The sequence below is a fragment of the Haliotis cracherodii genome, unplaced genomic scaffold (genome assembly GCF_022045235.1).
Source record: "Haliotis cracherodii isolate W230 unplaced genomic scaffold, xgHalCrac1.p SCAF_5, whole genome shotgun sequence".
NCBI classification, from domain to species: Eukaryota; Metazoa; Mollusca; class Gastropoda; order Lepetellida; family Haliotidae; genus Haliotis; species Haliotis cracherodii.
The window spans coordinates 48,542,665-48,556,238 of NW_027266308.1; the positions used below are offsets into that span (position 1 = coordinate 48,542,665).

Consider the following 13,574-nt stretch of genomic DNA (forward strand, 5'->3'; position numbering starts at 1 on the left):
GTACATACGAACTTGTAAAGCATTGACGATGTGGATATAGTCATATTTTCATAAATTCCATGCATCAATACACTTAACTGAAGGGGACATATTCTTATTTTTAATAAACCAATATATATTTCAGGTCTCTATGCATAGAAAGTAATTTTTCAATTTACCAAATATTTGAGATATTTGTGCTTCACATTTGAGACTGTACTTACCTTAGAGGAATAAGCCGGGCCTATTCCTTTCTTTGTAGTTCCGATCCTGTTGAAAAAAAGTATATTGTATGATACTTGCAAACACAGTATCTGATATGTAAAGAGCATATTTTTATATGCGCAAAATCCGCACCCTAAAGATTGCTCAAAGTGCTACCACATTCAGCACAAATGTCTGAAATATTAAGGTTGGTTGGTTGGTTTGTTTGTTGTTTAACGTCACACTCAGCAATATTCCAGCTATATGACGGCGGTCTGTTAAATAATCGAGTCTGGACCAGACAATCCAGTGATTGACATCATGAGCATCGATCCACGCAATTGGGATCAATGGCATGTATCAACCAAGTCAGCGAGCCTGACCACCCACCCGATCGCCTTTTACGACAAGCATAGTCACCTTTTACAGCAAGCATGGGTTGCTGAAGACCTATTCTACCCTGGAATCTTCAAGGGTCGAAATATTAGGGACTTGTCAGGGTCATCAATGTTAGCACTAGCATAATGCAGCAACAGCAGGGTTTATCTGCTCAGAGACCAATGTTCGGCCCAAAATCAAATTAAAAAAACTCCAATTCGTGTCAGTCAAACAGTGTTGTGTCTAACTTATGGTTTTCTAGAAGTAAAAGCATGGTCCTTGTGTATTCCAAATCTATTCATCATTTTCAGTTTCATTTTCGAACATCGCGTAACTTGCGTAATTACGTAGGTCCCTTCAACCTCAACACAACAGTGTTTGACTGTAATTAAAACTAAATATGATTTTGTAACAGGACCAGAGAAGGGGCATTATTGTATTGAATGCAATTTCAGGCAATAAGAAGCAAACAATTATTATTAATAATATTTTTTCACAAGTTAATCTGAATACTGGATAAATCTCTGAAAAGTATTTAAATCTAGGGACCACATTATGGTCATATCAAGGACATTGAAGGACATGTGACATATCAAGTCTAGTGTTCTACAGGGTCATCAGTGCCAAATTCCATAACCCTACAAATTACAATTGCCGTCCCTGCGATCAGTCACACATAATTACAGTCATAATCGTTGTTCGTATCATTGTCCAAATTTAACAATCGATAAACTTACAATTTCGTGCCACGCCCTGATTCCTGCATCCCATCCACTTTCTGGTGCAAATCGAAAACTGAAAAATAACAAAAGAACTGTGATCTCTACCTTGTTTAGAATAGACTACGTAAATGAAATTAAAACCTGACCATTTCGGACCCTCATGAAACTCATTTGATGAAACACAGAACGGTTATGGTTCTGAAACAATCAGCGGATCCTGGCACAAGTAAGGGACTTAAGGGCAAATATCTGCATCTATAACATTACGGTGGGCAGAACCCTGCCACTACTTAATGTCACCTCCAATCTGTGATAACAAGCCCGATAATGGATGCCAATGACCAACCATTGATTGGCAATGACACTTACACAACATGTTTTTTAGTTCGCAATGACACAGCTTCATCTTTGGTTGGAGACCAAAAAATACCATTATTTGTTCACGATAAAACAACACGATCACTGTTTATGTCTTCATTGACAATTCGCAAAAGGAAATGAACATCATGATTGGTTGGTTGTTTTTTGTTTTAAGCTGCACTCAGCAATATTCCAGCTATATGACAGCGGTCTGTAAATAATTGAGTCTGGTGGATGGGACAATCCAGTGAATGACATCATGAACATGAACATGGTGGTGGTGGTGGTTAGAAGATCTCACATATATTTCTAGCTGTTTGAGGTTCCACTAGCGATGTCTGAAAGCCATGTGCTAATGCTTGACCATGAAAACAAAAATTTCAATCAAAATGACTATCATTAAAACCATTTTGCAACATGAAGGCCAATTTTATTTTATTTCTTTATTTCATTATAAATATTTTCTGCAAAGAAAGTATAAATGAACCACGCCTTAATCTAGATTGCCAAGCCAGCTGACAGCAAAAATATGATAATCAATAATCTGTTGTTGAAAACAGAAAGTCAGGATAACAGGATCATCTCAAAACAGCTGGTACACATACAGTATAACATTTGTTTGGACTACCGGTATATATCTCACATAAATCATCACTGCATTTCCATAATTCTCTTAAATTATATGGTTGTTTTAAAAACAAAAAGCAACATAGACAAAAACATAACCAATAATGACATTTTAATTTCTTAACATCAGATGTCCCAATCTGTTGACCTAACATGTGATACCTAACCTATGAAAATCAAATCAATTTCTATTGTGACATCAGAATGTGTAGGTGTGGATAGGATTTTGTCAATATAAAAGCTGACAGTTAAACAAAACAAAGCTTTGTAAATTATAACAGTTAATTGGTGATTTAATAACAGGTATAGATTCCCTTTATCTCATGAAAGATCAAACGCATTGCCTCTTTTCACTTTAGTTTACTGGCAGCTATCCAAGTTAACAAATTGGAGTCATGGAGTTATACAAGCAATGAAGCATCTAAGATTGGGGTGAGGTGAAATGGGGTTTAACATCGCGTCCAAGATTATTACGCTTATATAGCGACGTGCATGTACGTCTGTGTGTTTGTGTGGCTGCTTGTACTAGTCCGGACTGATGCCGATTTATAGTGCTAGTTCACTGAGATACCATGCCGCAGTTTAACATGAATACCCCACTCAGACAGACACAGTATATTGACTCCGAGCCGTCCTTGTTTTAGCCCCTTAATGCCGAGCGCCAGACAGGGTAACAACAAGTACAATCTTTTAACGTCTTTTGGTATGACGCGGTCTGGGATCAAACCCCGGACCTTCCGCTCTCTGGGCGGATGCTCTACCACTAGACCATGGAGGCAGTCCGAAGCATCAAAGAAAAAACAAAGATAAACAAATACTACTAAACATTTGCCAAGAACCACACCTAAAAATGAAAATTTGGTCCTTAGAAACTGTTGAGTAGTATATATTTTTCAACTAAAACATTAACACCTCCGCATGCATTGCTGCTGGGCTGCAGTTGTGATTGTAGTCCAGACAGGGTATATACATTTGCACTGATCGTAGTACAGTCAGGGTATATACATTTGCACTGATCGTAGTACAGACAGGGTATATACATTTGCACTGATTTCAAAGGTTTCCACAGATAAGTCACATTATAGACATTGATATAAGGTAATGGGAACAACAACCGTATGTATCAATAGATTTACAATGTGGAAGCATCATTTGTAAATCTATAATCAATGATGTCAGCCAGATGGTGCAGGTACATGAGATCATGTGATCAGTTGTAGAATGTTTCACAGGAAGTTTGTTCTACAGAATCAAAACAACAGGACCCTGAAACTCAAAACAAATAGTAACACAAGAAGATAACAATATCGTCCGTCAGTTGTTTACACCAGGAGTGTATGGGTGACATGGGAGAGAGTGTCATCACACATGCCTGTTTCCTGCTGGTCTCAGTTTCCCAACCGTTCATGCACGTCTCATCATTTCAATGTACTCTATATGGAGCTCCTACAGAGGCTGTCTTCACTCAATCAATGCATCTGGGTCATACATCATGCTCACACAAACAAAACTTACCCAAGTGAGCTCTGTTTGAGATGAGTAGTCTCCCTTTCCAATCAGGGAGGCCATGCTTTTCATTGTTGGCAATCTCATCAAACAGATTTGGTAGATGAATGACAACGCCATTTCCTGCAAATATATACAATTTTTGCTTTACAAAATCAAATCTGAATCATATATAATGCAAACTATTAGTAATCAATCATTCAACTCAAGCCCCGGATGTATGTTGAAGCTTGCTAGCAACAGACAATAGATGGAGCTTCACAGATGTTCATGTTGATTTCGACAATCAATATCACAGTGTAAACTTCAAATGCCAAGTCTGAAGACATAATTCAATAAAAATGTCAATCACTGTCTTGTTAAAACTTGACTTTATATACAGACCACCACCATATAGTGGGAATATTGCCGAGGGTGGTTTTAAACATCAAACTAAGTACCTATTGGTACTATAATGGTAGACAGTCCACAATATCCAACACTTTAATGCTGTACATCTACATCTCAGAATTGCAAAAACATGCGAATAGGTCATTATGGCTTCACGCCACTTTGAGCTATATTCCAGCAATATCAGGCAGGGGAAACCAGCCGTGGGCTTCACCCAGTGTACCCATGTGGGGAATCAAACCCAGGCCCTTGACATAACAAGCAAATGCTTTAACCACTGGGCAAAACATTCTGATATTGATTCCATGTAGGTGCAATAGCTAATCAAACACCTCGACATGGGATCGTAGGGATGTGTCCAGCTGCTTAACTATTCATTCCACATGTTCAATATCTTCTCACTATCAATACTGATTAGGCAATGAATAATAGATTTTCATCACCACCAACCTCACTTTAAAACCCCTCTTAAACATTCATGATTCATGGAAATCACATCTGTATATAGATGTCTGAAAAAAGTAACATAATATGTTTACAGAATAAAATGCTTCCAATCTTAAATCTTCTATTAGAAAATTATATTTTTAATGAAATTATGAGAATCTAATGTTCAATTTATTGTGGTCGTAAGTCAACTAAAGAATTATGTATACTATAATCTGTTACTACCCTACATGTATGAGTCAGGAAGCTTAGTCCTCAGGAGACTAACATCTAGTCTCTGAAATGAACATATTGTACAGAAAAAAACAGTTGTTTAGTAATCTTAATAAAAATATAATAAAAAGGAGCCCAGTGACTCTCTTCATTTTCAGATACTGCAGTGATCTAGACTTGCCAAACATTATAGACTTGCATGGGCTGTATTTGATATATATTTGTATCAGGGTCTGTGTGACAGACTAAGTCATCAGTAACACTGAAGATGCAGTACATCTACCAGTATGTGCTGCTGTCTATAGGATATTTTGGAGGAATCTGTGTAAATCTGGAGCAAGTCTTCATGATCAAGTTCAGACTGATCCATATCAGGTTTCACAAAATGTGACAATTCCTTTATGATCTGATACTTGAAAAGCTATATTCCCCCAAGTCAGCTTCCTGCAGTAACATTTTAATGGCAATTTCATTTTTCATACAACAGATAAGCTTAACACAGAATTCTACCTGTCAAACAGTCAAGGAACGTCAAATGTGTGAGTGAGTGAGTTGGGTTTAACACGGCTTTTAACAGTATTCCAGTTATATCACGGCGTGTCAGCTTTATGTGGGAGGAAAGCCTGAAGTGATGCAGGTCTCAGACGTTTACCACTTCAGTGAAACCCACGAGCACGGTGCTGAAAAAAACTAGAAACATAATCGGGGCGAACCGGGATTTGAACCAACAATCATAGGGACGCAACTCTGCACAGCGAATCGTGGCACCTTAGACGACTGGGCCACTTGTGCCCCCCCAACGTCAATTGAACTGAGTCAGGCATGGGATAGCTGCAATCCTGTATGTTTTAATATTCAAGTGTAAACTGCAACCTAACTTGGCAGCATCTATACACTGCAACATAACGTGCCTGAAGATAAATTGAATGATTAACAATACATGTTGAACCAGTATCAACTTTTGTACAAAGCTTCTTCAATCTTCAATAATAAACAATATGTGTGGTGTATAAAACATTATCATTACTTAAAACCAGTATAAAACCACATCAAAACTGAATGACATCTACTGTAACCTTGACCTTCCTAATGAAACCACATCATATATAGTTGAGTTTTAATGATAACAAGTTTTAACGAAGCTAATCTTAAGTATGACCTAGATCTTTAAAGTCAGCCACAGCATACCTTGGGGCACCTATATGCAGACCTCAAAAATGCGACTAAAACAGTCGCCAATTCGACCTAAATTTCAAATTGTCTACTGTCTGAGATTCAGAGGTAGACAAATGACTACCTTGAAAAATATCTTGTGGCAACTAAATTCTGTTGCTTCACATTTGAAGACACAAAATGAATAAAAGCTGATTGTGGAAAACGTGTGCCTACAATTGTACTTGCGAATAATACCTCCTAAAGTCAACAACGAACAGAAATACCTAAATATTTATGTAATTAGCATTTTATTTCAGTTGATAGTGCTCACTGGATAAGTTTGATATACCTAAATAATCTAGTAACATAAATTGCATCATTGATTGAGTCACAAATAACAAAAAACAAGTACAGTTTTAACTAATATAAAATTTCAAGACTAAAGTACTCACGGAAATGAAAAAAACCCTGTTTTTTTCGACCTCAGATCTTAAATAAATGCAGTTAATATACAAAATATGTAAATATTCAAACAACTAAATTAGTACTAATTGGGCCGTGCACAAATACAGCGTATCAAATGTTTTTATGCCTTTTTACACGTAAAAGTGTGTATAAATGTGAATAAAACAGACTATTGTGATACAGGGCATAACCAGGTGTAAGTAGATCATGTAGATCAAGGTGACCTATGACACCTTGACGACGGGTGAGAACAGGTGCATAATGCCTATAGTCTGTTTCTGCTATGTCAATTTGGACTTAGTTTTATTTTTGAATGTTGAAAGTGCCGACAAATTACCTCCTGTAAAGTACATTTTGTATTGTTCACTGAGATCAAACTAGCAAATCCAGACTAGTACTTTTCGAGTTGTTTTGGTATTTTGTATTTACAGCTATGTAACACTTTGCGTCGATTTTTAAATTGAGAAAAACAGGGTTTTTTTCATTTCCGTGAGTACTTTAGTGCTATGATTTGTACATATTATAATGGTTATTTGATAAAAGATAATTTCAAACGTTTTGGCTACCTACAATATTGGCTTCTTGATATTACCACTGGCTACCTGGAACAAAATGCTTGAGCCATACGGCTACATGGTAAAAATTTAAACTTTTAGGCCTGATATGAGCAAATAAGCACGACAACGTAAAAAAACTAGTTTACAAGTATCACCTGGATCTTTAGTTTAAAGTCAGCCATAAAATATCCTTGGGAACCTATATGAGTATATATAAGAATAATGTCACACAACTAGTGTACAAGTATGACCTTCAACTTCAAGGTCAGCCTTGACATGGGGCACCTACACGAGTATAAGTGGTGCCACTGTGAATTTACACCTGACACATATACACAATAAAGAATACCTATGTAGAAACTAATGTGTTCATTTTGTATTGATTTTCTCTACTAACGTTTAGATATACTCTGTGTGTGTACGTGTGTGAGAGAGAGTGAGTGAGTGACTATTTGAATAGTAGGGCTGTTACATTTCACTCGCGTATTTGGTCAATCAAACCATATCCCTTCATGAATTGAATTCGTTATCTGTGGTCACTAAATTCAAATATTAATTTATATTTTTAAAAAGGGCTTTTTCAGTTGAACTGTTATTGATCACAGTGAGATGTGCAAAATGGAATATTATATATACAAGACAGGCAGTAGCGTAACTTGTCTCAGTTTGTGAGGCCCCTTATGTTACTGCAAACCAAAACATTAAGCAAAAAGCGGCATTGTCACGATGCATTGCTTGTTTGTTTCACAAAAATATCACTGAAATGTTTCCACCTGAGCAATTACATGACGTACAATTTTAATAAACCTAAGTCTTACACTGACATGATGTTTTTCCCCCCCAACGCAGACATTATCAGCTGATTACCAAGGGCATGTAACACCAAACGTAACAGCCAAAAAATCGAAACCGAAGGACGTAATTTAATCCTATTACTTCACTATTTGGTTATAGAAATGTGTTCAATGTCTATCTAATATTGATTTTATTAAAAATTCCATTAAATATTGTTTACATTAATTTCCAAGAAATCGCGCACAAACACACTATTATATATCAGATTACCGCCACTAATGCCTTGAAACAAACCTTAGTTGTCAGAAGAATGGATACATATATCATAAATGCCAAACTTGACTTGTTAAAAGATGTATTTTGTTGCAGTTTGACTATTATATGTCAACATAACGTTTTCACAATTAGGTGTAGGAAAACTCAAACGGTGACTCGTCAAACATTTCCATACGTAAAAAGAATCTTCATGAAGGAGTAAGCATATACTCTGAAACGTTGTGTTCCTCATAATGAAGAAGTTGACATCCATAAATTCTCTTCCTTAACTGTGGACTTCTTTATGTATTCGTGAATATATATTCGTATTTGTTAGCCTATATTTGTGATACGTATCGTATTTGCCTCATACTGTATTCGCTGCAGCCCTATTTAAAGTAGTATTCTAGTTACGGCATGTCAGTTTACTGTGGGGATGCACGTCTCACGTTTACCAACTTGTGAAACCTACCAGCCTGGGTGAGGTGCTGACAAACTTTGAAACATAATCAGGGCTAACCGGAATTCGAACCCATGATCATAGGTTTTTGCGTGCCCAAGGGACGAAACTCTACACAGCGAAATGTGGTGCTTTACACAACTGGGCCACCCATGCTTGCTGTTATAGAAAGAACAAAAATATTCACCAATAAGAGCTTTGCATCCTGGATTGACGATTCCACTAGGCAGTAGGTGGAACGCGAATTCTTTCCCATCAACAACAACTGAGTGTCCGGCATTGTTCCCGCCCTGAAAGATCAAAGCACCATTATAGTTTCCTACCTTTGCATCATAAATTATGAAGAATCCATCTAAACAATTCCTATCGAAAGACTACAATGTATATTTTTATATTTACAGCATTAACAATAAAGAGACAGTATAAAAAGTCTGTTTTCAAGAGTTTTGAAACAGTAGTGTATTGTAAATCTCATCCACACTTGATCAAACAGTCATGCCTCAACTGTCAACAAAGAGTTTATTTTCTGAAATGGAAAAACTGAAAACCAAGTCATCAATCAATTTGTTGTCACCTAATATGACATATTGTTATATTATGAGCAGTCATGATAATGTTGACACTAAAACATAGCAGGGAAGCAATTGGTACTGGGGAGTTTTCTGTGCCAGTTTGATGTGTTTGCCTAATGTTGTTCATCTTCCCGAGGCAAGAGAGTTAACTGACTTTAAAAGTCCAGTTTCCATCCTTGCCGATCTAGGCTGGAATTCCTGGGCTCGATCGTATCACCACCAGTAGCTATTACGAGTTATGTCCTTTCTATGCCTCTCCTATTGACCAATCAGATTTAACCTCTCGTATCACTTGCATTTGCTTCAAACAAAACGGTGGCGCTCAGTCAAGACAATCTGATCGATAATCAAGATCTATATTGTGATAAAACGAGTCTTACATCGCGAAGTGCATCAAATCACGTGAGCACCTTGATTAAAAACATGAAAAGATTTAGAAAATATCTGTTGACGAGTTAGCGGTGCACATGCTATGCAAATCCTGCAGTCGACCGAAATCTGCACGACACTTTACGAACCGGATTTCGATGCGTGATTTTGATTGGACTATGCATAGACTCGTTAGTCCAGCCAAAATGTTACTCCATAATACCAGCCTAGTTCGGCAAGGGTGGAAACTGGACTTTTATAGTCAGTTAGCTCTCTTGCCTCGGGAAGATGAATGTTGTTAAGAGGACCCTGAGGGCTGTGTTCATTTCCAAAGCTTTTTAAAAAAACACATGACTTAGTCTTCTGTCTGTGGTGATTCAACGGTCATGATGGAGATTAACGGCATTTGGACATGTTCACCATTTTATCGCTATGTTGTAGAACATTCTTCTAAATCATTATCAAATTTGAAAACAACATAAGAAACATAGAAAATACACCAAATGGAAACCATGGATGGTGATGTTTAGTAGATTAAAACATTACTTCGAACTTTTTACATTTATTGGACTTCGTTTTACGTGGCAAGTATCTGTGTCACACCAACAATACCTTTTGTAACCGAGTCGCGAGTACTCACTTAGACTGCAGTGTGATATACATATAAGACACAAGGTTGATTCTCAGTAAAACTGTACACTGAGGTTGTCATAGCCTGCCTCACAAAGCTCAGATATTGGAGTTCATGTCAGTTGTGACTGGCTGGGAGAAGGTTGGTTAGAGACAAAATATGAAACTTCAATATTTCTTACTATTGGTTATAGTGTAATGTTGCAAGGTTATGGTCAAAAGAGCTCCAGATAACTTTTTGAGCAATTGAGTTTTTACTTGAAGGTTTCTATTTCAATTGGGTTATTACATTTTTCATCGGGTAACCGATATTTTAAAACATTATCTTTTCGGGGTTTTTTTAAAATATCAAAATGTTAGCTCATTTGGTGAAAAAAAACAATAGAGTGATGAATAGATGAGTGAAAAAATATTGGTATATATATATATATATAAGGGTTCTAACTAAAGGCTTGAATTGGAAAGTTAATTAGCATGTAATTGTGCTTCGGAAATTAGCTCCATTGTACGCATGCTGAAAAAGCTTTATTGGGTATATACGCATGCTGTTTTTAAACATCTGAGTTTTTCATTTAATGCATACTTTTCTGTACACAAGTAAATGGAAAGTAATTAGGTTTTGAATATTTTGGGGGGGTATTTTACGCAAATACGCAGCTTATCTGTAGCTCTGAAACATTGAATACCGAGACGTTCATATTTAACATCACTGAAGTAGATAAAAGTAATGCCTATCAAACAATTCATCACTGAAAGAGCTCTGCATTGATTCCAAGAGACCATGCTTTTCCTGCCCTGGCACTTGAAACATCCATACAGGCAATCTTTTGACAGTCATCGTTAACTATCTCACTTGATAGCCACACATTTCTGTGTGCTGGTTCATGTAAATAATTTACTTATGGTGAGCAAACACGAACATCAAATATGGCCAAATTGTCAATTTACAGTTTGTCTAAAAAAATTCATTTGAATTGTTATTAATCAACTTTGTTTAATAGAGAAAATCTTGTAAGGCAGTCCTCTCACAGACCCAAAAGAATAAATTAGAAAAGGAGTCAAATCAAGTCTAGACTGAGTGAGTATGGTTTTATGCCGCTTTTAGCAATATTCCAGCAATATCGCGGCTGGGGACACCAGAAATGGGCTTTACACATGGTACCCGTGTTGGGAATCTAACCTGGGTTTTCAGCGTGAACGAGCGGACACTTTAACCACTAGGCTACCTGACCACCCCAGCAAGTCCAGAAATAAAGGCTTGATCTGGGCTCCATTTGGATTTTTTTTTTTTTTTTGTAGACATATCTTTAAATAAGGTAACTTTATTTCTGGATTTAATGTCAGTTTATGTTGTTGGGTAATTATACCAATTAAACTTCTTTCCTGTCCTTGAATGAGGGAATTGTATCTTACTGTGTAACAGGAATTACCCAGGCAGATATACAGAAGAGCTTTTCTAAGTGTATTTCTTTTTTGTTTTTTTAAGTAGATTCTATGGTAAAGTAGTGTGAAGTGAATCTTTAAATTAGGCCTGTACAATTCTTCTCTGCGTATGACGCCAAACCAAGTCAAGCATTACTCTTGACAAAAAAAAGTGAATAAATTTATCTGTGTCCTTCAATATCCGTATGTTTTCTTCTGTTCTGTATGCTCTCATTTAGTTTCTGTTGGAGTTAACTGTCAGAATGGATTAGTTAATTCTTCAAATCCTGAAATGTATCGTTTTATTGAGGAAGAGCGAGAAGCTGTAGCGTAGATGTAGAAAAAAGCTAGTGCAGCTGAACTATGTATCCAGTGGCAACTACAAGGCAATCATGCAACATGTGTTTCCTCGGTAGATCTACCGACCGAGGCCTACATATCTATAAATATCAGGACAGATTACCGTAAAAACAACACAACACACAAACCCATGGCCTTGCGTGCAATTCATAACCACTAGCTTGATTTTGGCAAGCGATCAAGTTTGATGACACAGTGTGAGGTGCTAGATTGGATGTTGGTTTCTATAACATGTGTTGTATGAGAGTAGTGTATTTACCTGACATCGACACACCACATCCGCGTCGGCTGCTAACAGATCCACGACCTTGCCTTTACCCTCGTCGCCCCACTGGGTTCCCAAAACAACTGTGATCTTCCCTGTCTCCATTACTCGTTGTCTTTTGGCGGGTACATCGCCATTTTTGCCATTAAGTTGTTGACAGTCTGAGTTGTTCGCCATCTCTGTTGATCGGGAAGGAGACAAATAGGGGTCATGCGCAGAGCCCAATTTGGCGCGAAACAGTGTGATAGTTTATAGAGTTATCGTTCTTTGATCATAAATATTTCATCATTTTTGTACTAACTCGCGTGTTGTTGGGAATGAAACTTGACAAAAGGAGAATTGGGGCGAAGAGAAACAGGAATGTGTGTAGAGTTTGATCAGATGAGGAAGGGCATTTTATTTTAGCGATGACAGTATTTGGTGTAGAAATAACTCCTAAAATGCGAGGCAGTGCGAAAATTTCATTAGACACATGTATTATCAAGCCCGGTGCAGCATAGTATCACAGGAACTCGTTATTGGTCAGTAAATAAAAATATATACCCCCTATATGTAGTTCTCTACTTACATATAGGGGGTATATATTTTTATTTACTGATCAATAACGAGTTCCTGTGCATAGTATAGACATTTCTCGAAATAGGCACACGTTACAATACACACTAGATCTACATGATAATAATCTTTGAATGTCTTTCAAACCAAATAATGTTTACGGTTTCAGATGAGGCAATATATGCACATTATCGGCCCATTGTTCAAGATGAGCGAGTTGATTGAAAAAAGGCATACGGACCACGCGCTGGATGATAATTCAACTCACTCTACAACATTGTTGACGCTATTTAGACAAAAGTGTGTGTTGGTTTAGCATAGACATAATTGTCGACGTAATGGGTAGTACTATGACGTCATAGACAATTATCTCTGTTATCTCATTGACACGGTTATAACATACTAACCACGTGTAATAACGATGTAAATCGCCCTTTTCGTCATTAAGGCACTATTGTGTATGCAATATAGACCCGTATTTTCAGTGACGTCACAGTAAATTGTACCTTCACAGTCAATGGTTCGTGTGTATGAGAGAGAGAGAGAGAGAGAGAAGAGAGAGAGAGAGAGAGAGAGAGAGAGAGAGAGATTCAATGCGTAATCAAAATAGCACGTCACTAAAGAATTCATATTCTATTCAACAACTCTACTGAATATATAGCAATAGGTATTGTGGATACCGGGTCACCGCATGTGTGGCACCGCGAGCCACTTTTCTGTGAAGGTACGCATTATGTACAAATGTGTAAGCATACGTTTCATCAGATACACGTACACATACATCCACTGATACATATACAAATGCATATAGACCTACAGCAGTACGCATTTGCCTACATACATACGCCGATTCTACACACACACACACACATACACACACACACACAC

The 13,574-nt window shown here is 37.2% G+C and overlaps 1 protein-coding gene across 1 annotated transcript in view; it reads right to left on the reverse strand.

Annotated features, from left to right (window-relative positions):
* LOC139442063 (adenylosuccinate synthetase-like) overlaps positions 1 to 12,356 on the reverse strand; it is a 29,556-nt gene extending 17,200 nt beyond the window's left edge. Inside the window, exons 1-5 of the mRNA XM_071222846.1 lie at positions 12,126 to 12,356; positions 8,701 to 8,803; positions 3,786 to 3,899; positions 1,299 to 1,356; positions 204 to 249 (exon numbers count right to left, since the gene is read on the reverse strand). Coding sequence (XP_071078947.1) covers positions 204 to 249; positions 1,299 to 1,356; positions 3,786 to 3,899; positions 8,701 to 8,803; positions 12,126 to 12,308 — 504 coding nt within the window. The 5' untranslated portion in view covers positions 12,309 to 12,356. The remainder of the gene's footprint in view (positions 1 to 203; positions 250 to 1,298; positions 1,357 to 3,785; positions 3,900 to 8,700; positions 8,804 to 12,125) is intronic.
* Positions 12,357 to 13,574: the final 1,218 nt, after the last annotated feature.